The 24,726-nt window shown below is 36.2% G+C and overlaps 1 protein-coding gene across 1 annotated transcript in view; it reads right to left on the reverse strand.

Annotated features, from left to right (window-relative positions):
* Positions 1-320: 320 nt before the first annotated feature.
* Positions 321-24,726, reverse strand: part of TMEFF2 (transmembrane protein with EGF like and two follistatin like domains 2) — a 292,266-nt gene continuing 267,860 nt past the window's right edge. The window contains exons 8-10 of the mRNA XM_001369685.4: positions 8,523-8,646; positions 6,440-6,598; positions 321-651 (exon numbers count right to left, since the gene is read on the reverse strand). Of these exons, the coding sequence (XP_001369722.1) occupies positions 555-651; positions 6,440-6,598; positions 8,523-8,646 (380 nt within the window). The 3' untranslated portion in view covers positions 321-554. The remainder of the gene's footprint in view (positions 652-6,439; positions 6,599-8,522; positions 8,647-24,726) is intronic.

The following is a 24,726-nucleotide window of genomic DNA, read 5'->3' on the forward strand; positions in this document are numbered from 1 at the left end:
AGGGGGAAAATGATGAAAGAGAGATGCTTCAAAGATCTGAAATATTTTATCTGCACTTGATATAAAGTAAATTATTTTTCTCTTCTCCAATAACCAGAGTTTTCCTTGATCTTGGAATCATTCAAAACCTAGTCCCTGAGTCCTATAGAAACTCAAACTCTGCCACAAGAATTACAGTACAATAAAACACTAGTAATTGTACAAATTGTACTATCCCACCTCTACACAGTTATGAGATACAGCAAATTTAAGAATGCCATTTTTTCTCATCACTGAGTATTTATTATATATAACAAATACATGAAAAAGAAAAAACTATATTGTGTGATATAAATAGTTTATTTACATTACAGAAAAAACATCAAGACAATGTATACTATTTCAAATATATCCATACATAATCAAATATAGCTGTAATACATGTTTTCATTGGTGTCGATTACCACAAATGCAAGGCAACATGTGTAGATCTCTTGTCTTCATCTTTTGTCTATAATACTGAATTGTGTAGTCCGAGCTCTCTGTAGTCTGGCCATTGCGGAAACATGCGCTCTTTAAATTAACCTTGTGGACGCTCTTGTGGTGTTGTCTGAACTGTAGTGCCCCGTGTTTTGCTTCTGTCTATGGATCCTGTTGCTTCTGGGACATTTCCTGGAAAGGGAGAAAAGAGTTCATAGACACATGGTGGTTACTGTGAGCAGAAAAATCCCGACAGACCCTGAATATTTCAAGAGAAATCAGGCTGGAACCCTCTGGTCCATTGCCTCTCTTCTTTTTGCCTGTGGAGGCAGGAAATTTTTAATGGTAGATTAGGAAGAAGCCGAGGGGGCATTGAGATGATCTCCTACACTAAGCAGCATCTGGACTGCTTATTTACCAGGCGGAAAGAAGGGCTCAGCATGATCATCCCATCTTTTGAGCCTTTTTACTGATGGGCAAGATCTCTGATGACTGCCTATTTGAATATTTTACAATTTCAGCATTCTATTCTTGCTATGATGATGTTACATAAAGCCATTTAGAGGGAACCTAATCAAAATAGAGAGACATGCGCTTTGTTCATTTCACAGGCTCAAGGAAAAGTGGGATTCCTGGATATTTTTTGAGTTCTAAGGTTTCTTGGGTTTCCCGTCTGGGGACAATTATTTTATTTTATTTTTTTTTAAGTTTTGTAAATTTTTATTTAATTAATTAATTTAGAATATTTTCCCTTAGTTATAAGATTCTTGTTCTTTCCCTCCTCTTCCCTCACCTCCCTTCCCTAGCCCACGGATAATTCCACTGGGTTTACATGTGTCATTGATCAAGACTTATTTCAATATTATTGATATTTGCACTAGCGTGATAGTTTAGAGTCTACATCCCTAATCATATCCTCATCAACCCATTTGATCAAGGAGTTGTTTTTCTTCTGTGTTTTTCTTTGGGACCAGTTATTACACGTATCCACACTTTCTTAATGAAGTTAATAGTCAGTGGGATAGACTCAGAATGTCAGACCCACTATGTCTTTGCCTCCAGGTCCAACCAGAAGGCATTAGTGTAATGGGTAAATAGAATAACAATGCAAAATACAGACAAAATCATATTATAAAAAGCTCCTTTGTTGTTGTTGTTCTTGAGCTGGAATTTTCTTGTCAAAGATTCTGGAGTTGTTTGCCATTTCCTTCTCCAGGTCATTCTACAGATGGGGAAACTGAGGCAAATAGGGTTGAGTGACTTGTTCAAGTTCACATGGCTAGTAAGTGCCTGGGGACATATTTGAACTCTGGTCTTTCAGACTGAATTGTTATTAACCTACTTCCAGATCCCAGGCCTCAGTTTCCTAATTTTTATAATGAAAGTGTTTGAACAGATAACCACTAATGTCTTATCCATCTTGAAACTTCTAGGTCCCCAAGTTAAATAGGAAAATAGGCATGGGGAAAAGACCAGAGAGAAAGAAATTAAGGCAGAAGAGGAAAAAAAAATGATAAAAAGGGAAGGGAACAGTTATTATGGACCTACTATGAGCCAGGCACTACACTAAATATTTTATAAATATTAACTCATTTTATCCTCATGACAACCCTTGGAGATAGGAGATATTATTATTATTATTATTATTATTATTCACATTTTGCCATTGAGGAAACTGAGGCAAAGAGAGATTAAGTGACTTGCCCAGGGTCATAGAGCTAATAAATGTCTGTGAGGGTAGATTTGAACAAGATGGAGAAACTGATGCAAAAACAAGAGAGGAAACATGTCAGAGGAGTGTCAGAAGACTTTAGATAGTGCACTATTGATTCACAAATAAGATGTTCACAAGCCTAAAGCAGTTCTATATTCAGGTGCCACAACAGGCCAATGGACATTTCTCAGGAACAAGAGTTTCCAATTGCAGTTCTGTTTTTTCTTAATTTCTCAAGTTAAGCTTTGTCTCTCCACCCAAGAACTGGAGTGTGGTGGGGGGAAGAATGAGTAGACCTAAAATTTTAAATTACATCTTTGTTTGATTACATGAAAAAAATTATGTTTTTGAAAAGAAAAAAAGTCTTGTAGGACTTTAAACTGGAATTAGAGAAAATTTAGTTTAGAGGCTCCCAAACTTTAGGCCTAGGAATGCTGGAGTTCTAGGGAGTTATTGCAAGGGTTCAGGCACCCTTATATACATATATATGAATATATATATATCACCATATAGATCATTATACATATATATAACCTTAATATAAATCCAAGCATTGAAATCATGAATTTTACTTAATTTCAAGAAAACTGCTAACATGACCTCATGAGAAATAATCAATTCTATGTTCTCAGAACTGAAAAAAAATTACGTCTTGCCTTTGTGCTTATATGTGTCATATTATATATGTACAAATACATTTATAACATACATGCATGCCATTTTAACCAATACATTACTGAATTTATAGTAGCTGTACACCTCCAGTGAAGTAGAATGGTCATTTGTCATAAATTATCTAGATAAAGCAAAAAGTTAGTTATTATTGTTTGGAAGTGAATACTAGCTTTCATTTGTCCAAATTAATAAAGGAGAGTGGATACATCAACCACAGATGAAAATAATAATAATAATAATAATAATAATATAGATTAGGTTTTAGTTAAATTTTAAGTGAACATGAGTACTTCTCATTTTCTGGAAATTCAGGCCACTTTCCTTTTGGAAATGTAGCACCACACATAAGTAGCCTGGGAAAAACAATTAAAGTGACAAACATCCATTTCACTCCTCTGCTCAGTTTTTCCCTATTTTCTATCTCCCTCCTAAGGGTGTGAACAGCATCATTTCTTAGATTCTCAGAGTTCTTGATTATTCTAAATTAATTGTCTGATCCACATTTTCCCTAGAGGAAGGGGTTAGACAAATATAGAAATTACATTCCTTAAATGTCCTTTCCTTCTGTCTATTCCAGACTCTTGGGAACCAGAGGACAATTCATGCTTCTGTCTTAAGGAATAGAATCCAATGTTTGGCCCTAAATGTTTGGTTCCAAAGCCCAGTGGGACTCTAGGATGCCTACAGAATAAGTTGATGATGTTTAAAAACTCCCTGAAAATAAATTGTAAGTGGTCTGTAATTGCCTCAATTATCCAATTTTCCTCTGTGTATATTAACACAAATGTAATCTACGTTGTCTCTTAAAATAATTGAAATCATTCAGGGGAAAAATCATGGCTGGGTTAGACTATCAGTTCAAGATATAGCTCAGGTGCCACCTTGCTTTTGAGAACTTTTCATTCCCCAAATTTCTCCCTCTTGAAATATTCACATTGTTTTGTATTTAGTCTGTAAGTATTTACCCTATATAAACATTGTGTGGCCCCATCAGAATGTAAGTTCCTTGTCTTTTTATCCTCTTCCTTTATAGAAATTACATAGTCAAACTCCTTTATTTTGAAGTTAAACATATAATCATTTTGGTTAACACTAGCTTATTTTAATAATAATTCTCTTGTTCCATTTTGGGAAGAATGCATTTTGATTTTGATTTTCACATTTTCTTGATTTCAGGAATAGAAAAGTAACCCTTCTAGGTTATTTTGAAACAATTATTTTTATACAATCAGAGGATTTTAGTGCTGGAAGGGGCCTTAAAGATAAGCTAGTACAATATCCTAATTTTAAGCACAAGGAAATTTTATTCCCAAGAGATCAAGCAACTTGTACAAGGTCACAAGATCAGTGAAATGGCAGGACCAGGGTTAAAGCCATCCAGATCTCTTGATTCTCAAATCACTTTCCATTATACCATTATCATATGGACAATTTATATCACTAGAAGCTACTAGATTTAAAAGTCTTAGGTATCGGTAGAAAGATCATTTACATTAATGTTGAATTAAGCCTTAAATTGCTTTCTCTCTTTCAAAGTAGCAAGGAAAATGATACATATTTACAATACAAAATGAAGAAAAGTCTATTTATATGTTTCTGGAATCTCACTAGAGATCAGGTAATCTCGAATATCAGACTGTGAATTTATGTAAAAGTGATTGTAATATTGGTACTAGGCTTAGAAATATTTACTCAGATACATTTTAGGAGGATTAATATGTAAACTAAACACAATGGAGATCACCTTGTAGGACCATATCTATCAAGAAACAATAGTAATTCATTTGAATAAATATCATTATCATTTATGGATAAAAACACTAGAATGTCTTGAAGAAAGTCAGGTTTTATAGTTTTCTAACAGCTTCTTTCCCATTTTCCCTTTATTTCTTTTAATACTCAGTAGTTTTTGGTTTCTTGAGTTATCTCTACATTCTCTGCAACCCACTTTAGTATAATCCATTGACTTATTTGGCATCTAATAGTGAGAGTACAGTTGATGAAATCAACTTGGCTAGAGAGCAGCTGAAAGTTCTAGCTGATGATTTTGCTTTTAAGCCTTTAGGCCAGGGGAGGATTTATGAACCATTTTTTGTCTTTTTCAAGAGCAAATGTCACACTTGTCCTCAAACCAGATAGTACAACACAGATACTGAGATATATTATGGCTCTTATTTCTCAGAGATATGATGCTTTCTTTTATTTTCTTGTTCTTTGAAAAGAATTTTTTTGGGGAAATCTTCTGATTTATCTTTAGAACCTTACAAACTCAGTGACAGTTTAAATGAGTTTTATTTCATGAATTTGATAAAAAAAAGAAAGAAAGAAAGAAGGAAAAGAAAGAAAGAAAGAAAGGAGAGAGAGAGAGAGAAAAGATAAAAAAAAGCCTTGGCAAAAATTTGCTTGAAACTTTGCTCTGTGGCAAATAGGCTAATAGAACCCAACCAAACTTTTGCAACCGTACGTCCAAGCCTATGTTTTACAAATTAGAAAACTGAGTTGTATTATGATGACTAAGGTCTTTTAGCTAGTTAAGAAAAAGACAGGACTAGAACTCAAGCCTTTTGACAATTCAGTGTTTCAAGTAAGATAGTTGTCCTCATGTATTTGAAGAGTTCTCATAAGAAAGATTGATTTTTTTGATTCCAGAAAGCAGAACTAAGAGAAATTTAAAAAAAAAGAGCAATTTTGGATTTAATATCATGAAAAACTGACTAACAATTAGGATGACCCATAAATAGAATGGACCACCGAAAGAGAGGTTTGCCTCCATTGGAGGCCTTCCAGTAAAGGCTAGATGACCACTTTTGGGGTAAATCATAGAAGAGATTTTTATTCAGGAATGTATTCAAGTAGCCAGTTGTTGAGTTACTTCCAACTTGGATATTCTGCAATTCTGTGAAGTAGGCAGAGAAAACAATGGTACAAATAGAACTATTGTTGGGTAGCATAATGGTACCTGTTATATTCTGAATGCGAAAGTACAAATAAGTAGGGCACCTCTACTCCTAAGATGCTAAAATAACAAAGGAAGTTTTCAGGTTTGTAGGATAAATTGTCCTTGGAGGAATTGTGGGTAAATATGGACAAACACTGAATAGGTTGAAGTTTGGAAAGATTACATTCTCATTATTGGAGAATATATTTATATTGATGAAATTCAGAATTTACCAGGGTATAAAATATGTCAGAGAGAAAGCTCCTAACTGCTTGGAAAAGAAATAAAAGTAATAACTGATAAGTTTCATTTTAAATTTTATTTTAGAATACATAATAAAAGCATTATATTATTTTGTAATATATATTATACATGAAGTATAATATATTAATATATTATTTTAAATTTAAAAGGTCTCTTCATTAGTGGAGATCAATTCAAGTTCTAAGTCTTGCCCAGGAGTTAGGTATCCAAGGCCTTATTTTATAGCAAAGAAACTACAAGCCATTGGAGGACTGATATTGAAACACTAGGCAAATGAGTTGTAGCATCCAAAAAAGGACTCAAGTAATAAAGGCTATTATGACTAATGTAGAGAGAAATTTTAAGAAACGTCTATTCATTTTCTACTGTCAAAGAAAACAGTTACTGACCTTGTAATGCAGAGGACTACAACACAAATGATGGCAATCTGGATGGTTCCAATCACAGCTGCTATTAAGACATATTGAAATCGTACAGGACCAGGAACAACGTATAAAACACTGTAGTCCTTTTTTTCACAGTGTTGTCCAGTATAGCCCGCATCACACCTAGAATGAGATATATTGCCCAGTTAGCTATGGCATGAGCCAGGGTTGCTTTTGTTTTGAAATTGGGTATCCCTAACTTTCCTGGCCTGGAAGTGCAGAGACCACTCATGGGCCCCATCCCATCACTTCCTAGAAGCTTTGACTCCATTTTTCCAACCTCAGTCAGTTCACTCCTCTTTAGGCAGTCTGGTGGCCCGTTGCTCCTAGGGACTCACCATAATGGTGAAGGACACCAGAGTATATTAACCTTGTTTAGTTCAGAATGCCTGAGCTCAAAAGAATCACTCGTCTTGGCCTCCTCAGCTGGAAAAACTATCAGCAAGTGCCACCAGCATAAATACAAGGTCTCACGACACTATACAAAAGTACTTGGTAAACATGGCACTTGGTGTTTATTGTGCAGATGATTTAAACAAAATAAATGTTTGTTTCTGGAAGCATGAGGTCAATTTTTTATATCCACAGGATTGATTTCCTTAGAGAGGAGACCAGACAAAAAAATTTGTCCTTGAAGACAATATTGAAAGCCAATGGGTGCCTGGGGATGGTCGTTCTTTCCATATTTCTGTAAGTAAGCCATGAGTTTTATTTAACTAGAATTTTAATCAACCTATGTCAACATGATTGCTTGGGAAAAGGTTTGTTTCTGATGACACTAGGATATAACAAATGGGATACTTTCCTTTGTTCTTTGGATAATAAATTTCCAGTTCTATGCCCAGAATAAATGCTGAAAATACACTGAGTAGAAGAACATGAAAGGTAACTTATGTGCTTTACTGGTCATAAAGTAGTCTGCTTATTCAAAATTACTAATGCTGTGGGAGAGTTGAATATAGTATATTTTTTAAAAGGTAATGATGATACAGGCCATAAGAGTTCTGAAGAACAAACTAGGAAAATGAATGCTGATCACCTAATATAGCCTCTCACTTGGGAGCACAAGGATGACAACCCATACATTAGAAGCGGGCGGTCTGGCAACAGTATAAGGAACCTGTGTACATCAAAGCAGAATTCACTGAGGTGAACTTGCCATTGATTTTGCACCTCCTTTTTAGTGCTTCACTCTTTGAATTCTTTATAAACATAGACTAAGACCTTTCCCCTTTCTGCAATAGACATAGTTCAATAATGGCAGCTCTCCTGAAGAGTAACATAACAACCTGAATAACCTCTCAGTTATGTTCCTTTTGCCTGACTTCACTAAAAGGCAAGGGTTAGTGCATTCATTGAAGGGAAGCATGAAGGGAAGATGCTACTTGACAAGGGGTGGGGTGTGAAGGAACCCAACCAAAATTGAGAATGGCTTTCACTGGGTAGCAATCAGGAGTCTATTTCATTAAATGCCATCTGTGTCACCATTTAAATCTCAGTACATCTGATTTTCCTTTTGGTTTTTGCCATCTCCACATTGCAGACAGAGGAAGCTACCCTCAGAAATCACTAACTAGCTCCACACCAGCAGCCTCACTACTAGATTGGAAATAATAGGCATATGGCTAATTTTATACTAGAAGAATCTCAATACTTGAAAAATGATTGGACATCATTTGATTCATTTAGTTCCAGGAGGGCAACAAATACCCTTAAAAAGATAAGGAACAGAAGAAAAAAAAATACAACTTTTGTACAAAGTCATGTACAGTAAAATCTTAGGGACAAATACATCCCAGGAAGTAAGGGGTGTACATTACGATTTCTGCTTGTATTAGTAGGATTCATGTGGCTTCACCTCTGTATGTTATCTTTGAAGGATAAGTAACCTGTGTTTTGGAATATTCTAGTTGGAGGGAGGACATGATATTTGTCAGAGATTACCTATTAAAAGCAGAGTGCTGGCCCTGCATCCAAGATACTTGAAATTAATCCCCTTTTTATCTTTGGTTTACTCATTTTTAAAAGTTCAAGAGAAAAGTGTTACCTGCAAGATGGCTCTAGCATATTAATTGAATGTTCACACTTCCCATGTAGGCAGAAGCCATTGTAATGTTCAGGACAAGGAATGTAGAGTCCTCTGGCACTTTCTTCTAATTTGTTTGCATTCTCTGTGAACACAGATAACAAAACAACACCCTATAAATATGTTCTTAACATAAGATAGATAGAAAGATAGAGCAAAGAACACTAAGAAGCAAAGCTACTGGTGAGACTATTTAAAAGGACAAAAACAAAACAAAACAGGCCATTTCTAAGAAAAGGTGTGTGTGTGTGTGTGTGTGAGAGAGAGAGAGAGAGAGAGAGGAAGAGAGAGAGAGAGAGAGAGAGAAGGGAGTGGATTGAAAAAATGTTGGTTCTCCCAATTGTGTTTGGTGATGAAGCTGTGAAATTATTCAGTACTTTTCATGCTTTTATGTAATCTCCTACATCTTTAACAGCCAGTGATGTATCTATAAGTTGTCAGACAGCTTTAATTTGGCTTAAAGAGACTGTACATTGATCATAAAATAACCCATGAAAAGAGCCCATTTTTCTGCCTCTCAAAATCCCAACATAATGTCCCTAAGATTAAATTGCTTGTGATGCCTTGATACTTTCTAACTATGGGAGCTTGAAAGGCAAAGTGGGGAAGGGAGGTTACTCAATTGTTATAAATAAATGTTTCTCAAACCAAACGAAAATTTAAAATAGATGCTTTCTCTTCAGCTTATGAATTAACTGAGTGCTTTAAGGATTACTAGAATCCCTGCCCCCCATTTTTTTTAAAAAAATAAAGATGAGTCAGCAAGATTTATATAAATACACTCACATTGATATTTACATGGTATGTGGTGAAGATTAATATTGAGTTCATTTTAATGTTTGTAGTTTAGCACATATATAAATTTCTATGTAGAATTTATACTGGTGAGAAAGAAAAAAAATGTTCTGACCTAAAATGAATGATCTAAGGTATAGGCTAACTCTTTTTTAAAAAATTAAAAACATTTAAATAACTATGAAATAGATGCAATGGAGCAATTATAAGTTTTGTTTAGTCATTCATGCTTTTGTAGAGACTTGAAATTATAATTACTTTTTTCCTTCAAGTATTTAACAACAGAGTTTCACCTTTATTTCTATTACCAAATACCTTACAGAATGAGAGCAAAGTATAATAACTCTGGGATATTACATTTGTGAAGACCAAGCCCAACACAGAAGAGAATTGTATCTTTCCTCTATCTCAACAAAAAATCACTGTCCTATATCACAGTTGACAAACTGGCCAGCAGTGATTAGGTAGGTAGTGGAATAAATTAGCGTATTTCTAAAATTTCCACATATGAGGTTATAATTTTTCTATAGTGTCTACATGTAATTTCCATTAGTGTTAATGAGAGATAAGCACATTCATCAAAGGAAAGATGCCTTCCTCAGTCAGCAATTCAGGCGAATCAAGCATTGCTTGTGCTTAAGAGGATGTATGCGACATCTACACATTTAATGTCTAAGCACCATCTGCAATATTTTTATGCTCATTTTGTAAAGCATTAAGCTGTTAATTATACTTGGTAAATATATTCAATACTTTCTTGTACAGGGACTTTTGTGTACACATGGTAGCGAGTAAATTTCTAACACTCAGACCTGAATATGTGCCTTTATTGGATTTAATACAGATATATTTCCCCTGGAAATGCTATTCAATGTATGTGCGTGTGTGCACATTTGTGTGTGTGTGTGTGTGTGTGTGTGTGTGTGTGTGGTAAAGGATAGCCTGTTATCAGTGAAATATTGGATTCATCAGTGTATAAAATGCCAACTGTATAGAAAACAGGCAATACTAATAATGTAATGAAAAAAGAATGTCGAGCTAATGGGGAACAACAGCAATATAATGTAAAGTTCCAAGTCATTCCCAATAGGCATGTATCCAAACTTCTGTTTTACAGTGAAGAGCCTAGAAGCCTCTGGAGATTAGATACTGGGACATTTGGCAAATTAGTGGGACTCAAGCAAAAAAAAAAAACAATTAAGTATAAATATACACACACGCAAACATATATGCTTCCCACCCTCACATACTTGCAATGAGTACAAGCTGGAAGAACACAGTATTCTATCTCCTGGAGAAAATTTTTATTTGAAATGAAAGTTACAGAGAGGAAAAAAAAATCTGTTTTCCTGCCCTGTTATCTCCCTTTGGGATGGACGCAAATGTTTCTTCATTGGTTTCTTTTGCTTTTCAGTCTTTTTTGTGAACTCTACAACATTACAGCTGTCACTGGTAAACTGAAGCAATACACAGCAACCTAATTAACCTAGGGCACACAAACTTAATTTTTTTTGACAATCAGAATATTTTAAATAACATTTTGACAATTGTCATTTGTAATCTTACGAATATTATTTCATATGTTTTAAAGTATTACTCAGAGAAAGGGCCCATAGGCTTCACTGGATTGCTAAAGGGCCACATGACACAAAACAAGTTAAGAACCCAGACCCATGTAGTGCCAAGACCACCCTGGAAGGGCTCATGCCCATGAAACCTCCTAAGGAGCAGGCTGAAGTTGGCTGTCAGCTTATTGCTGTGCAGTCAGTGGTTACAATGGTCAAACTGTGCACAAGCTGTGGAAGGAAAGCTTTAGCAGTGGGGCCAGGTCTGCCCCATGGTTGAAGTAATGAACCAGCAATGATTGCTACTTGGATCTTCTCCTATAAGACTTCATTCACCATTTCCATTCAAAGTGAGGGTAACCATTCAGTGCTTTCACACACCTGCAGATATAGAATTTTTTAAAATAACATTTCAAGTCTTACAATATGATTTCAGTCTTCATATTTTTCAAACATATATAATTTAGTACTTTTTTCCCCCTCCTTGCCTTTGGCACTTGCCAAAAAATTCAGATTCTTTTTTTTTAGCACAAAGATATATAGCTGAAAAGCCAATTTTCAGGCTATTTTCAGCTTTAACTCTTTTCCCACACCATGGTTTTTCAGGGTGTTTTCCATTTCTTATCCTTTCCCTACATCAGAAACTGAATAGAAGCATATTATGAAAGAGAATGTCATAGTGTGGCCATAGCTGAAAACTTTTATGGAGTCCAGCATCCCTCCTGATTCACCACATGGAAGAAGAAAATCTCTTCAGAGCAGCTGTTAATCAATTGAGCCCAGGCACATGGACTTGGTAGCACTCTGAAATGTAAACTGTAGGGTAATGTACAACAACAAAATATAAATGAGTATAAAAATGGCTGGTTAAACAATGAAGTATGCCTGGGTCATTGAGAGTCAAGTCAACCAAACAACTCTATTGGTTGAAACCTTAAATATTACCACTTTAGAGGTTTTTAAGAAAAATGTTTTAGAAAAAATACTTTGTAAGAGTTATAATGCTAACTTACAAACATGATAAGTGCATGTGATCTAGTAAACATTTTATAGCATTATGATTTTTATAGAAATATACTTAAATAGGTAATATTTAATATAATTCCATTTTAATATACTTTTTTACATTTTTCATAATCAAAGTAAGTACAAGTTATAATTGCTTGAGCATCTGAGATAGGAGGGCTAAAGAGTACAAGACATATAGAGAGGGAATGTATCATGTATGAGCGAAAGCACAAAGGCTAGTTTGTATATAGTGGTAAATGAATAATAAAGGTGGAAATGAAGGAAGGGATCTTGTGAAGTGAAATAGAGAAAGTAAAGTGAGGAAAACTATTTCTTATTGAAATAGAGTATGTAAACTGAGGAATTTTACTTTGATCCCATAGGAAATAGACAACCAATGGAACTTTGAGGAGATAGTATTATAGTCAGACTTGTGATTCATGGAAATCACTTTGATGACTATGAGGAGGATGAATGATGAATAATGTGAGGAGAGTCTTCAGACAAGGAGAACAATTAGCAGCCTATGTGAAGATATGGAGGTGTATTCAAGAGGTAGAAATGATATATCACTCAAATGGAAAAGAGAGTAGGAAGGGGCGAATCTCCTAGAATAGGCAAAAGACTTGTCCTTGATGTTGTTGTTCTTATTTTTGTTCTAATTATATTAACATTTCAAGTTTCTTCTGTTTCTTGTTTCCCATGAAAAGAAAGCCAAGTTGTCTAGTTTTAAGTGATATTTAGGTAAGATGGACATGCCTCACATTTAAAAAAGGTATAGGAAAATTTCATTATTGAACCAAATTTAACTTCTTGGTTAAATGTCCACTAGAATATACACACAGATGTTCGCCAATCTGTGAGTACTGAACTTGGGCCCTCCTGTTCTTGCCAGAGATTGGGGTCTGAAAAGATTGCAGTGTAATATATTTGTAGAGTGGGGGGTGGGTAATTAGGATGGGGAAGTTTTGTATCAAGTACATACAAAAGTTAGGAAGGTGACAAGTCTTCATTTTTGTTCCTATACATTTACTATCTCATTACTTTGCACAGGAGACAAAAAACAATCTGGCAGTGTGCAGAATTTGTTTTTAAGGAATTTGATTCTTTCTTGCTACCTACTCCTTGCTACCTGTAGGACCAGTTTTCATTTATAAAAGAGAGGGGTTAGACTAGATAACCTCTGAAGAACTCAGTCTATAGTCTAAATGAATGAAATTGGGGGGATCAGAGCTCTGACCCAGAGAGAACTTGTTAGTTTGGGGAAGGATAATAAATAAACAGACACTGATTAGATGCAGTTAAAAAAATAAGTCAATGAGGTAGAATTATAAGAACTTTCTAACTCTTTATCAGATAGATTCTAAATAAGCTCCGACACCTCTCCTTATGACAATGTCTCCTTATTAGAGGAAAATTATCAAGGGTTATGTGGTGTGGGGACTGTGCCCTTCAAAGTGAGTTGTAGTATAAACCTCCTGGCTTTAAGTTAAAAGAGAGATGACAGATTCTACTTCCCTTCTGAGAGAAAAAGGTGGCACTGTAGATAAGAATTTTACCCCAGGCTAGAAGTTCTACAATCTAATTTTCCATAGTTATGGTTGGCAGTAGACATCATGAGAATAGGGGAGCATTGTGGAGCAGCAGCCCTATGAGACCATCTGGGAGTAATGTCCAGTAGAGACTACTCACCACACTTACATGCTTGGCAGAGATTGCATGCCTGGCAGAAGCTATCATGCCTGGCAAAGACTGAATGCTACATGAAACCAGTGGGAGCAACATGATGACATTCTCAGAAGAAATGAGTGGCCCTGTATCAATGGAGTTATGAGTTAATCCTCCCCACATGTGTCTTGGTCACATTTGTTCCCAATGTGGGTTCTGTCAACTGTTGGGGTCCCCCCAGATTACAAGTTGACAGTTCCTTAGGTTTATCCTCTCTTTCCAATGCTGGTTTTGTTAGGGAGGGAATGTCTATGGTTTTTCATTTCATTAAAAATCTTTGTTTTGAATTGTGTACCCTCTGAATAACTAGGAACAACGAACATATCATTGGTAGCTTATGATCTGTGGTTTTAAGCAGATGTAGAAACCCAGAGAACCTTGAATCTATGGTAGTTGTCAATAAGGATCTATATGTGTCTGAGAGAGGTGTTCTCAGGATGCCACACTATTATGTGTGAGATTTTTTTTTTAAACCCTTACCTTCAATCTTCGAATCAATACCATGTATTGGTTCCAAGGCAGAAAGGTGGTAAGGGCTAGGCAATGGGGGTCAAGTGACTTGCCCAGGATCACACAGCTAAGAAGTGTCTGAGGCCAAATTTGAACCTAGGACCTCCTGCCTGGCTCTCAATCCAGTGTAAAATTAGAAAAAGACAAGGCATCTTGCTTCCTATTATATTTTTACATCAGGATCTGGATAGAAATTAATCTTGAAATTTTGAGGCCAAAATGGGACTATTCTATGCATTGATTAGAGTTGTTTCTAAGGAAGCTATTGATTTCTAATATTTTATTTCCTTATCTTACCAGGAAAAAAAAACACACCTATTTTGTGCCAGGAACAAAACAAAACAAAACCTGAAAAGCATTTCTAAAAGAATCAGTTCAGCCTGGAATTTAGTCTGAATTCATGCTATTTAGCAAATGTCATACTCTCCTCCCCTGTTGTCATAGTTTCTTCATGGCAGAAATGAGAACATGAGATGTCTCTAGGTCTTCTCTCTCTCTCTCTCTCTCTCTCTCTCTCTCTCTGGTTTAATAGCCACTGGGACAGAGGCTGATTTGGAGGAATGTTAAGGACATGTTCCATATCCAAATTCAGTAGAACATGATGACCCAGTTAAACATTTCTAGCTACTTTAATCTATGTTAAACTGACCAAAGCTTTGATTTCAGAAAATAATATTTCAAATAGGAGGCCAAGCCCATCAAATTTGGCATTTTGTTGGGATAACTGGAAGCTTTGGATTTTTCTAAAGGACAAAGTAGCCACTGCATCTTGAGTTTTGCTAATTAAACTAGGGAAGGGAAAGGGGATGGAAAGAATTCTTCCTTATCTCACTAGCTATCAGCTCCAGCCATAAAATGTGAGATTTGATTACCCTTATCCCTGCTTGCATGACTATAAATGTTATTATTAGTCATAAAATTAAAATAAAGTGAAAGAAATCTAATTCTCATGTTTCTACACTCCCTGAGAAGCCTTTAATGGCATTATTCAAGAATTGTTTCAGTTTAAATTGGAAAAAGCACTAGCATCTGAAATATACATAATAATTTCAGTACTAGAATGATTGTAATGGAACAATACTGGCTGATTATTTGCATGGGTTTTTATTATCTCAGTTTCTAGTGGTAATATATTTGCATAGATAAGAGCTAATGCATCAGTAAAATCTTGATACAGAAAAAACTTATTCATAACATTTTAACTTATATTCACAAATAAAGATACTCTAATGAGATGTGACCCAAGGTAGACATATTAGATTCAGTTAGAAATTTTGGACCACCAAGCACACATTTCAATAGTGTCTCCTCACCTGTTCTTAGTTGGAAAATAACCCCTCTACCAAGAACAAACCTAATAATAGGAGAAGTACGGAATAAACAGCTGGGTACAGAAAGAAAGAAGAGGCAGGTTACAGTGGCCCTATCTTTCCAGAGAAGCTAGCAGCCTTTTTATGCCTTTTACATTTTCCCCTGGAGCCTAAAGACTAATTCAAGAAAGTAATTCTTGAAAACTGACTGAATTCAGCTTTAAAAGATTTTCTATGGAAATGATGTTTCCTGGAACATTAGATGTCTCAAATGACAGTCCATAAATATTCTGGTTGAATTAGCAGAATTTTGAATTGGTTCTACTTACTGATGACCTCTGGGAACCCAAGCCCTGTTCCATTGGCACTTGCTACATAGGCCACTAATTAAATTTTTTACCTCCTTCCTTTCCTACTCCCTCCCATTTTCAAACTGCTCCACAAATATGCAGTCTGGCATGAAATGGTGACAAGAAACCATTTTGTGCCAGAGAGACTTCATCTCCATTTTCTTGCATTGAATGAGATCTACCTTCTATGTGTTGCCCTGTGGGGGAAAGAGATTTCCTGCCAACATGTTTACATAGTGGTTAATCTAGATGCCCTTCCTTAGTGGGTGTTTGTTCTTCATTCATGCAGCAAACATTTATTGAGTCCTATATCAATGACAACCAAAATGCCTTAAGAAAGAAGGAAAGGAACCAGGCCCTTGATTGTTTCTGTTGCCTCTTCAGTAGTAAAAGCTGTTTGATTCAAAAATATATTTTTACTCTATTTCTTACATTCATAGAAGGAGATAACATGTTAAAAGGTTAATGAGTGGTATATTTGGAGCTGGAAGGGACTCAGAAAGTCACTTATTCTGCAACCTTTATTCTCCAGATGAGGATTTCAGAGGAGTGAAGTTATATGCCCCAAGGTAGTAAGTATAGGAGCCAGGTTTTAAAACTGGGTCCTGTAACTGTAAATCCAGTACTCTCAGTTCTATGTCATGTGTCCAGAGATAGCTGGGGAATTCTAGCTTGGATCATTTTAGTTTGAGAAGAGCGGCTAGTTTTTTATTTTTTTCTTAGGTCTCTAGGATCTGGCCCAATGCCTTACTCACACAAAGTATTTAATAAGTACCTTCTTGAATTGAATCATACTTTACTCTAAATATAGGAAAAACAAAGATTGAAAACAAAGTTGAAAGGCAAAAAGAGCTTCTACCTGCTAATGGGGAAGAGTACTCATTATTTCCAATCCAGATGTTTGCTTGCCAACCAAGGAGAAGTTTTCTTATGGCAGTCTATTTGATCTCCAAAATTTGATTATGCTTGTGGTTTACTGCTTCCTATGTATTCTTCATTTTATACTAGTTCTAGAAAAAAGTTATTTGTCATTATTTCCTCCAATGTTACTGTCATCCATACAGTGGAGGGCCTCTGAAAGCTATTTGGACTTCCCAACAGGAAGAGTCAGAGCTGCTTCTTATGAGGTGGGAAGCCTCCTAATTAATCAATAAACATTCATTAATTTTTGTGCTAGGTGCTGGGGATGCCAAAATAAATAATAGTCCCTATTGTCATGAATTTTACATTGTATTGATTATTTTCATATGATGCTCTGGGAAAGGTAGAAAGGAGAAAGACTAGGGACAGAGAGTATGATGAGGAGATACTTAGAGATGAATGGCAGCAAGTCTCAGAGTAATGGGGAGAATGGGGTGCCAAAAGTACAGAGGGAGATGAGACTCTGGCCTACAATCAGGGAGACTTGATTATAAAAACAGACTTAGACCTTTACTAACTGTGTGATGCTGGGCAAGTAGCTTGACCATTATTTGCCTTAGTTTCTCCAACTATAAAATGGGGATCAAAATAGCACCTGTATCCAGAGATGTTGTTAGAAACAAATGAGATAATATTTGTAAAGCACTTAGAGCAGGCCCTGGCATGTAGTAGGCACTATAAAAATCTCATTTTCTTTCTTTCTCCTTGTTTAAGGAAAGTGCTGACATACACCTTACAACACCCTTAAATATTAAGGGATTCTTAACCTGGAGTCCATGCACTTGGTTTAAAAAAAAAAAGTTTCAATAAATATATTTCAATGTAATTGGTTTCCTTCCATAAATCTATATTCTTCTTTTTATATACTTAAACACAATATTTGGAGAAGAATTCCTTAGGCTTCACCAGATTGCCAAGGGGACCCATGACACCAAAAAAAAAACAAACTAAACTAAACCACTGCCCTAACTAAATTTCATATTTAAAAAATTGTGGCATGGTTACTGATAACTTCACTTGCCTTCCCCTTTATAGCTCTAGTAAGTTCACCAGTTTTAGTATGACAAATTAACCCAGGGAAAACTTGCTACATACCGGGTAAGCTGCCATTTTCACTGTCTTTTGCCTTTATCACCTTTATCACCCTACTAAGCAGAATGTAAATGTTGTAACAGTAGTTTAGGTAGCAATGACAACTTGCTAACCTGAGAAGAGGGAGTGATCTATTTCATTCTATTTTTCTAGAGGTTAATGAAGAAAGCAATAGGTTGTCTGTTTTTAAAGGAATATGCTTTCCATTAACCACATGTTCATGTGTGGAAACCACATGTACACATATATGTGACCTAAAAATATGCACAGAGTAAATTCAAAGCAAAATCAGTGGGGGCAGAATTCTACTAACAACTATGAGGACTGCGAAAAGTTTTCTAGAAGAGGTGCTACCCAAGCTCTGTTTTTAAGGAAACTAGGGGTTTTGAAGAGGAAAAGGAGAGAACAGACATTTTAGGCACTGGGGATTACCTGTGCAAAGACACCCAGGTGGGAGATGAAATGGTGTACATAGAGAATAGTAATGGTAATGTGGTTAGAACATAAAGTGTGGGAAGGGAAGAGATATGTTATTATCAGCTTTGAAAGACAGGATGGAGTGAGAATGTGAAGTGCTGTGAATACCAGGCAGCAGAAAAGTTTTTATTTTGTACAGAGTTAATATAGAGCCATTAGACCTTCTTGAGTAAGAAACTTCTGGGCAGTGAGGTGGCACAATGGATGAGTGCTGCACCTTGAATCAGAAAGATTCGGTTTTGTGAGTTATAATTTGGCCTCAGACACTTATTAGCTGTATAATCCTCAGCAACCATTTGCCTCAGTTTCCTCATTTGTAAAATGAGAGGGAGAAGGAAATGGCAACACACTACAAAAGGGCCTTTGCTAAAAAATTGAGCAAGAAGAGCAAGAAACAACAACAAAATATTTTCATTTTCTGAATATCAAACTGACTGCTAGGTGGTGGAGAGATCAGCAAGGAAAACCTGAAGGGAAAGAGACCAATTAAGAAGCTATTTTAATAGTCCAGGAGAAAGGTGATATAAGCCTGAACTGGGAGAGTCCTTGGTTTGGGGGAAATAGTGAGTGAGTAGAGATAAAGCAATGAAAATAACAGATGCTGTGGAGGTAGAATTGAATGAATTTTGCAAGTGAATTGAATATAAAGGGTGAATCTGAGGAATAACAGGATGACTTAAGGGTTGTGAACCTGGTTGATTAAAAGGATACCTGCCTTTATCAGAAATAGGAAAGTTAGAAAGGAAGGTGTGCTTTGAGGTTTAGTGGTTTTGAATTGTGTCTGACTCCTCGTAACCCATTTTGGAGTTTTCTTGGTAAAGATATTATGCTGCTGGAGTAATTTGCCATTTCCTTTTCCACCCCATTTTACAGAAGAGGAAACTGAGGTTAATGTGTCCAGTTAAGTAACTTGCCCAGGGTCAGACAGGTAATAAGTGTCTGAAGTTACATTTGAACTCATGTGACTCCAAACACAGCACCCTATCTGCTGTGCTATCTAGCTTTCCAGATGGGCAGGCGGCACAGTGGATATAGTGCTGGGCCTGGAGTCAGGAAGACTAATTTTCCCAAGTTTAAATTCGGTTTCAGACACTATGTGATTCTGTGTAATTTATTTGATCCTGTTTGCCTCAGTTTCCTTATCTGTAAAATGAGGTAGAGAAGGAAGTAACAAACTACTCCAACAGAATCTTTGCCAAGAAAACCTCAACTGGAGTGATGAAGAGTTAGGCATAATGAAAAAACAACTGAACAACAATCATTTGATCCAAAATGAGTGACTGTTGTCTCTACATGGAAACTGTTGCAATTTCCTTTTTTGAAAATGAGAATGTAAAGGACTTGAATCTGGATATCCTTTGGCGCTACTGACATTTATAATGCAGAAACCTAGGTGTGTGTGTGTGTGTGTGTGTGTGTGTGTGTGTGTGTGTGTGTGTGTGTTATACCTCTGCCAATGATTCCTGACCTAATTTGGCTATAGATCACTTTTGGACTGTTCTGATATGAGAGGGTTGAAGGTATTGATACTACTGGGACAAAGAAAATATAGGGACTCTGATGCAAGTTAAGCCTATTTTAATAGCCCAAAGTGATTGTAATATTTTTATGTACTTTACCATTCATAAAGCAAAAAAATTTCAGCACTGACACTGTTTTTCATAAACCCTGTCTACATTGGGGTGACCAGAAAGAGTCTACAAAAAATAGGAAAATGCTATTGTATAATGAATACAGAAAAAGAACTTCCGCCTCCTCCGAGTACATGGTTTATACTCTAATCAGACAGCCCAGATTATAGCATCATAAGCTTTATAAAGCATGTGCTGTAGCTGACCAAATATAAGTGTGGCTCAGCTCCTGGGAGGCATTGATAGATGTCTGATCTGAATTCTGAACTGTTCTCTAAGGGAGACTACAATTTCCAGCACTGTGGGGGGCATAAGAAGGACGAGGTCTCGGTGATTACTTCTTTCCTTGCTTTCCTCCAAGAGGGAAAGATGGGTTAGAATTATATCCCAAACCCCAAATATTGGTATTCTAGGGGTGGAATATTTTGGGTCCTAGATTAAACATTCCATGATGTAGGAGGGGTGGGCTAGTATTTAACCAGCTAGTCTTCTTCTTGGTCACACAAACAGCCATCATTAATAGGTAATAATCTCTTTACCAAAGTAGCCAGTAAATAGTCAAAGTTATACAGATTGGAATAAACCAAACACATTCAAGAGAAAATGAGCTCAGTTGGGAACAAGACAATATTTTAGCTCTAGTAAGCAGAATGATATAAGTAGAAGTGGAGTTAATGAGAATCTACTCAGTCTTTAGGATTTCAAGTGCTCAAAGTCAAGGGTCAAATTGAGGGACCAACTTTTTTATATCTGTTCCTGGTAGCCATTAAAAATCCATGCTAGTCACTCTTCAGTCAGTCTTGAAGTCCTCTGAGTAACTGAAGAAATCGTCCCTTCCCTTCTTATGCAGGTAGAGCATAATGGCTCAGTGTTCTCTTTGCCAAGTAGAAGTCACATTTACCACATAAGTAGTGATATCCTTCAGAAAACTACCTTTCTCTTGGGCAGAAGTGAAGTTACATTATCAGAGAATTCTCAGCTGAAAGGGACCATATTAATCCTCTAGTCCAATCCATTGATTTTAGAGAAGAATAGAGGCCCAAGGTCATATAGGGACTAACAGAAAGAGACTCAAACTCATATTCTCTGACTCCAAAAACTAATGCCATTTCTATTTTACTAAATTCTTTCTTTCCCAACTTGTTTATATAGAAAAGCCTGGAATTTTTTATTTCTTTTTAGCACAAAAAAAAGGAAGATTGAAATTTTTTCTTTTATCTTTTTATTGGGAGCAAGGTAAATCCATTTGAAACTCGGCACATAAGATTTCCAATAAGAAAAAATTCTCCTCACAAATCTGCCTCTTAACATATTGTTGAATTTGTTCTCACGTAAAAAAAAGTCAGTCAGTAAACATTTATTAAGCACCTGTTATGTGCCAGATACTGTGCAAAGAAAAGTAAAAGATAGTCCCTGCTCTCAATGAGATTGGTATATTAATTAAAATAATAGAGAAAGGTAGCAGGGTCAACCTTTGAGTCAGGAAATCAACCTATCCTTGATATATTCTAGTCATTGGACCCATGTTAAATTACTTAATTTTTAAGTGTTCTAAGAAAAAAAAACCTCTAAGTTATAGATAAATTATTGATCTGTACTTCTGGAGAGGATGCCCTTTACCTGCCATAGGTCTGGATAGCCAGAAAAAGCTAAAATTTATTTGGCACTTTGACATTTGCAAAGTGCTCCTATTATCTCACTTGGCTCATTTGAAAACCTATTCATAGGTAGGTGCTGTAAGTAAACATTTCCATGTGTGTATGCATGTATATATGTGTGTGTAATAGGGGGTGGCAAATGAATTTTCAGTCTTTAAAGCATTCTCATATTTGTCCTTTCTGATTGGTTATTCAGAGCGTGTACAGATGTCATCTGAATAATAGTTCTAATCTAAGATGTGGAATTTGGAAATTGACTTGCAACCATGAGTGACTAAGGGTCTGGTGCTCTTCTGGTTGTCTGAGGTGCTGGAGGGACTGATGAGTCAGGAGTTGCCATGCTAGAATTGGGTGTGTATATAAAAGGAGTGATCTGATTCTCTATTCTGATCCTTGCTTCTTTTCATTCCTGGTGGCAGATGATGCAGAACTGGCGTGAGATATTGGTTTAAGTGAAGGGTGACTGCTCTTTCTCCATGAACCTTAGTTTCTCTTGCTTTTATTCTTCTTTTGAAAGCCCTTACCTTCCATTTTTTAGAATCAATAATGTGTGTACTGGTCACAGCTAGGCAATAGGGGTTAAGTGAGTTGCCCAAGGTTACATAGCTAGGAAGTATCTGAGGCCAGATTGGAGCCCAGGACCTCCTGTCTTCAGGTGTGGCTCAATCCACTGAGCCACCTAGGTTACCCCAGCATTTATTCTTTCCTGAGCTCAAGTGAATAAGTATTCTGTTATGGAAGAGCCAGGGTGACCAAGGAATATACCAAACCCCCCAGAAGTACCACTGAAAACCAGATCAATAGCAGATTCTGCTGGAACATGGTGACCAATGACAGGGGATTTATCAGTGGATGAATTTTGAAACGTGTTCACCCAAGCATGGTGGCAGCTTCAGTTATAATGATCCTCATGAAAAAAGAGAAATGTGATCTATGGACTAAAAACACCTTTATCTTTTAAACCAACAGAGACCTACAATCAAAGGGAAGAGATAAGGAAAAAAGGACTTCTGGGGGCAGGGCTTGGGAGGTAGCCCTCAATCATAGGTGTTCCCTAAAAAATGAGCTTCCCTATCATTTCACTTGAAGTCTGAAGTCACTTCTCCCCAGGGGCATTGCTTGACAAGGAGAACTGAGCCCCTGATCTTTGGGGTGTGGTGTGATGATTTGTAATGATCCTTCCAGCTATCCCTTATAAATACAGTTTTTTTTTTCCTAAAGACTAATAGAATTCAGTTGGTTGAATAATCATGAGTATATACCACATGGGACTTGTGAGTGGCAGAACTATCAACTAGCTTTTTGGAGTTATTCTCTTTACTCTAAAGGGAGTAGTGGTCACTTTCTGACCAGTACACATAGTATATATATATATATATATACACACACCTTCATACACATATGCACACAGGTGTACACACATTTGCATGTGTTTGTGGGCATTTGTTTAAGTATATATGTCTATAATTATGCATATATACTAATGTGTATGTTTTCAACATTTTGATTTTTTTTAATAAAGGGGGCATTCCAACATACTACCCTCATCAACATTTTCCACCCTGCCTAGCTCCAACCTCCAAAGTGCATCACCCCAAGGCCATGCTCGGGACAAGCTAAACCTGGTTTTGCACGCTGGCCCTGTGTAACCTCATCTTCATTTTTGTGAAAAATCACCCATTTTTTTTTTTACTTCTGATGTTCTGTTACCTCCCTACCCAACCTGCACTTTCTGTTCTAAGAACTATAGTCCTATCTACATTAAGTCTGCTGTTGGTTCCTCTTAGGGCCTGCAGTTTCCTGCTTTCACCACCTTCCCCTTTATGTGCGCTTCCATCTCCCTTAGAATGCAGGCACCTAGAGGGCAGGTAGTGTCTTTCTTGTGTATTTGTATCCTCATAATTTAGTAAAGCATATGCAATGTTGTGAATCTACTTCTCTTTACTTCTCTAATAAAAGGAGGGAGTTGTATTCATCTCCTCTAGTACCAAGATTCCTCATTACAATTACATAGGCTTCATTTTAGTTTTCTTTTTATTTACATTATTGTAGGCACTGCTATACTGTTTTCCTGGCTCTTTTTACTATAGCATTCAAGAGTTTGTATTTTTTCCCATTTTCTCTGAAATCTGCCTATTTTTTGTTTTGAACAGTATAATTATATTCCATTTGTATACTGTGGTTTTGTCCGGTCATTCCTGTTCCCAAACCACTTTGCTTCTAGATTTTTTCTTTTTTTTTTTTGTATCACAAAAAGTGCTGCTAGGAATATTTTGAACCTTTCTTTCTGCCGTTAGCCTCCTTGGGGTATAAGCCTAACAAAGGGATCATTAATGTGTTAGCCCTGTGGTAAAAAGCACAGTGTTTTGTTTGTGTCATTTGGAAGTTTTGTAAAAAATTAAGGGCCTGCTCCTGAAACTCCTTCAACTAAGGCAATGATAGAGCTCTCACTTTCATGAGAAGTTTCTATCAAACAAAAGGAAGATTTGTCAGGATTGTCTGAGTAAAACTACTATAAGTAATGCAAGAATCTCTGTAGGGATAGAATGAGAATTGACTTTCTTCTCAGCTGGACAAAATGAGAAGAAATAATTGAATCTCATGAAAATGACTAGTAAGAGCATTCCTAAAATTAAAAGTTTATAAGGTACTATTTAAGTGGAAATCAATATGAGATTTAAATATTAATGAACTGTGTATCTTAGAAAACTTGATCCATTGGAATCTAATGTATCACATAATATTAGCTACATGGAATGCAGTTATAGGTTTTAGATTGCCAAATATGGATTTTATAGATTCTTAGAAAACAGACTCCAGCTTGGCCAAAGTTCCAGCAAACCTCCCAGGTCTGAAACAAGTGTATTAGTTGCCTACAAATTACATTTTAGAATCTATACTGTGAATTGGTTCCAAGGCAGAACAATGGTAAGGGCTAGATAATGGGTCTTTAGTGACTTGTCCCTATACAGTTAGGAAGTGTCTGGGGCAAGATTTGATCTTAAGACTTCCCATCTCTAAGCCTAGCTCTCAATCTACTGAGCCAACTAGCTGCCACACTTCAAATTTTATGCTTACCCAGAGGTCAAAAAGTAATTTGAAAAGAAACTCAAATAAAGG

This window comes from Monodelphis domestica, chromosome 4 (assembly GCF_027887165.1).
Source record: "Monodelphis domestica isolate mMonDom1 chromosome 4, mMonDom1.pri, whole genome shotgun sequence".
Taxonomy (NCBI): Eukaryota; Metazoa; Chordata; class Mammalia; order Didelphimorphia; family Didelphidae; genus Monodelphis; species Monodelphis domestica.